The sequence below is a fragment of the Laetiporus sulphureus genome, assembly GCF_001632365.1.
Source record: "Laetiporus sulphureus 93-53 unplaced genomic scaffold LAESUscaffold_212, whole genome shotgun sequence".
Lineage (NCBI taxonomy): Eukaryota > Fungi > Basidiomycota > Agaricomycetes > Polyporales > Laetiporaceae > Laetiporus > Laetiporus sulphureus.
Genome location: NW_024468721.1, coordinates 1 through 3237, shown reverse-complemented (window position 1 = coordinate 3237; position 3237 = coordinate 1). Strand labels below are relative to the sequence as shown.

General features: G+C 48.4%; 3 protein-coding genes across 3 annotated transcripts; 2 read left to right on the top strand and 1 right to left on the bottom strand.

The window, feature by feature from the left end:
- Window positions 1-303: 303 nt before the first annotated feature.
- Window positions 304-1187, bottom strand: LAESUDRAFT_765451 (uncharacterized protein; the record flags this gene model as incomplete). Its single annotated transcript, XM_040913678.1, has 3 exons — window positions 304-478; window positions 530-900; window positions 957-1187. 3 exons carry the CDS (start codon window positions 1185-1187, stop codon window positions 304-306), a joined length of 777 nt encoding a protein of 258 aa, XP_040757250.1.
- Window positions 1188-1523: 336 nt separating this feature from the next.
- On the top strand, window positions 1524-2256 carry LAESUDRAFT_718634 (uncharacterized protein; the record flags this gene model as incomplete). The annotated part of the gene is made up of 4 exons (XM_040907470.1): window positions 1524-1653; window positions 1708-1734; window positions 1792-2077; window positions 2127-2256. The coding sequence occupies 4 exons, from the start codon at window positions 1524-1526 to the stop codon at window positions 2254-2256; spliced, it is 573 nt and encodes a 190-aa protein (XP_040757249.1).
- Window positions 2257-2594: 338 nt separating this feature from the next.
- Window positions 2595-3114, top strand: LAESUDRAFT_765450 (uncharacterized protein; the record flags this gene model as incomplete). Its single annotated transcript, XM_040913677.1, has 2 exons — window positions 2595-2680; window positions 2931-3114. The coding sequence occupies 2 exons, from the start codon at window positions 2595-2597 to the stop codon at window positions 3112-3114; spliced, it is 270 nt and encodes an 89-aa protein (XP_040757248.1).
- Window positions 3115-3237: the final 123 nt, after the last annotated feature.

The following is a 3237-nucleotide window of genomic DNA, read 5'->3' as shown; positions in this document are numbered from 1 at the left end:
GATAGCGAACGTGATGATGAACGTGATGATGAGCGTGATGGCGAGCGCGACGGCGAGCACGATAACGAGTGTGATGGCGAGCGTGATTGGGCACTAAGAGAGAATGTGGCCCGGACCTCTGCAGCTGTGAAATGGAACATCTATCATGATGCTTCTTCATTGCCCAAGATGAGAAGAAGTGCTTATGATAGATCTCTTTGAGGAAGGAGATATACGGCTTCATGACAGATTGCTTGAAGTCGGGCATCACCTGCCCGAAATTGTGCTCGATCTGTGTCTGTCCATGATGATAGCTAAAGGAGTTTAATTACTCTTATGGCCCTGATCTTCTAAAAGTAGCAAAACGTACCAGATTGTTCTTATCTCACCATCTTCCTCGGGACAAGGTCCACCGCCGATGACAGTAAAGCACCACCCTGTCTTCCGTGATAGCTCCGAGAATAACTCCTTCAGCATCGCAGGCATAGAATCAATGAATCTACGGGTGACATGAGCTTAACTGAATATCCAGACTGAGAATAACACTTACTCTTGGCATTGCATTGGCGTTGGCAATGCTTCGGAAGCTTCCCCGGCATCCTCATTTTGATGAATTTCTTGCGCATCATACTCGGCCTGGATCTCTGCCTTAATCTCGTCATCCTCTTTCTCAAACATCTTCGCAGTCAGTTGCTTGATGACATGCAGTGTCTCCTTTGAAGATAAGGACTGCTCCATTATAATTTTCTTGACGGCAGGCTGGACCCTTGTTCGGTAGTACTTGCGTGAATAGAGCTCAAGACCTTTGAGACAACGGCGTCCAGCAGGCTTCGTTGCGATGTTCATATTGAGGGATGACTTGGGAGCAGCACCTGAGCACCGAGCAGAAGCATTTCTGTTGCGGAACCATTCACGAAGCTGCTGCTCGCGTGACGTACTCAGCATGACAGCTATGGCAATCTGTTGCCAAGACTTACCTTTTGACGTGCGGTAATTGCCATGTGGAGTTGTGTCTCCTGTTCATCCATCAAGGTGGAAATCTCGTGGCCAAAGACCTTCTTGTGCTCAGAGAACGCTTCGAACCATTCGTGTTCTACCCAGATAAAAAATGGGTCTTGATGACCTTTCTTCTGGGCTTTGAGATATTGTGGATAGAGATTGTTGAGGAACGTATATTCCTCTTCTGTTGTCCAACGACGAGGAGCCATGTCGACAAATCTAACATGCAGATAATATGTAAGCCATGCAATTGCTCAGATTAGAGCCAGTCAAGACTTACTGAGGTGATGTGATGAATCAGGCTGTTACAGCCTCGTATTTGACTTCGAGGCATGCAGCCAATTAGGTAGGATTGCGAATACTGGCGTACGTCATCCGGTTTGTGGCAAACACATTTCCAACTCATGAGTGACTAAACCTGGCCTCGCATAACCTTCAGTGTTTAAATTAAAAGCTTGTTCGGGTCTTGAACACTTACCCCAGCATCGGTTCCTGCCCCTATCCTTGTCTGTATTCCTCCAACCTCACCCTACGCTCTGCGTGCAATGACTAACAGCAATCGCGATGGCAAGGTTCATGCTGAACTCGAGGGAGATGAGGATGGCAACAATGACATAATGATTTTGTTGGATGTGTTGATGGCAGCTCTGCGCCTCGTCTCCAACCAGCACATCGGTATGCAGCTAAATGGGTATCATTTTCTTTATATGCTTATTGTTATGTTCATAGCCAAACGTAACCTGCACCATGAACAAGGTTAGCTGCACATTGAATACAGAGCATGCATGCAAGGTTCTATATCTTACCACCTAGTGACTGCCTCAGGTGACGATGGTGTCACCTCGTCTTCACCTTCGCACGGCCGCTCCACGAGTGCCAGCACATCGATGATCACAACCTCCACCCTGCGCTCAGGTCCAGAGGTTGTTGTCGCAGATTCTGAGCCCATTTCAGATGTGGCTGGCTCCCAATATGTCGAAGGGGAGGGAAGACCCAATCATAACGATAGCAGAGACGATGGAGGCTCCTGTGCACATCAGCCGTCGACTCGTTGGTATTGCATTTCACGAGGCCGGGCTGTCGGAGTCTTTTCTGGCTGGTGAGTCCAATATGCAGTAGTACATGATGTCTACTTACAGCTGCTGAAGGCCCAATACTTCGCCCCTTGTTACTGGCATTCCTGGCGCAATCTTTCAGCGCTACCCAACGTTCACAGCTGCACTAATGGCATTCATGGAGGCTGCTGCTAACGGTCATGTTGCCATCATCTCTGTGTGATGGTAGCGCATGGACACAAAAGTGGCGCATTTGCATATACGCGCTCCCTGACTCCATCGCCATCTTCTTGTACCGTTTGAATTCCACTGCCTAGTTACATTCAATTGCAATCTGTAACCCCTGTTTCGTCATGATCTGCCTGAGTCATAATCATGAATACTTACCTTGTTTCACCTGTCTCGTAACTCGCCTTGGTGCTGCATGTAGTGTAGTTCTTGTCTGCAGCATTTGAATTGATGTCTGTACCATCCTCGGATTAATGCACGTGAAGTATGCCGCGATAGTAAATGTGCACCTTATAAGCTTACCAGTAGCAAGTCGGTGTACGCATTGTCGTTATGGGCCACAAGGTGAAGTACCACACTGTGCAAGAGAGGCTCACTGCAAAGCATGAGCAGCAAAGGGCGTACGCCGCATCGCAGAGGTACGTGAGCATTGCGAGGCACTGGATGGATTCTTATGCTAGGTGATTTTATTAGAGGGTGCGCAACGTGGGCATTACAAAACAAAAGAGCATACACTGACTGTATCGGATCGTACCCAAGCCCATTTCACCACAATATCCCCGGACTTCCCACCCTGCTCATCACCCAGGCACGTCGTAGCTTCCCACTGGGCAATCCACCATCTGATCACTGTGAATTGGGGTTGTATACTCACCCGTTTGAGCCTAGTCCCCCAGATTTCCCAGAACAGCAGGATGACGTTGGCTTATTTGAGGACGTTGGCTTGTTTGACGATCCAGATAGTGATGTCGACAAAGTTGTGCGTGCTCTGCATGCGACGCAATTTCATTTGTATGTGGATGCAGCATACATGCAACTGGATCGACGACTGAAGGCCCCAGAGATGGACTAATAGTGGAGATCGAGGAGGAAACCAGGCTCAGATTAGATGGAGCAGGAAGCCGAGCGGAAATTTGAGAAGAGACGCAGCACATATGGTAGTGCAGGAATGGGCTGCAAAGATAATCTGTTGCCT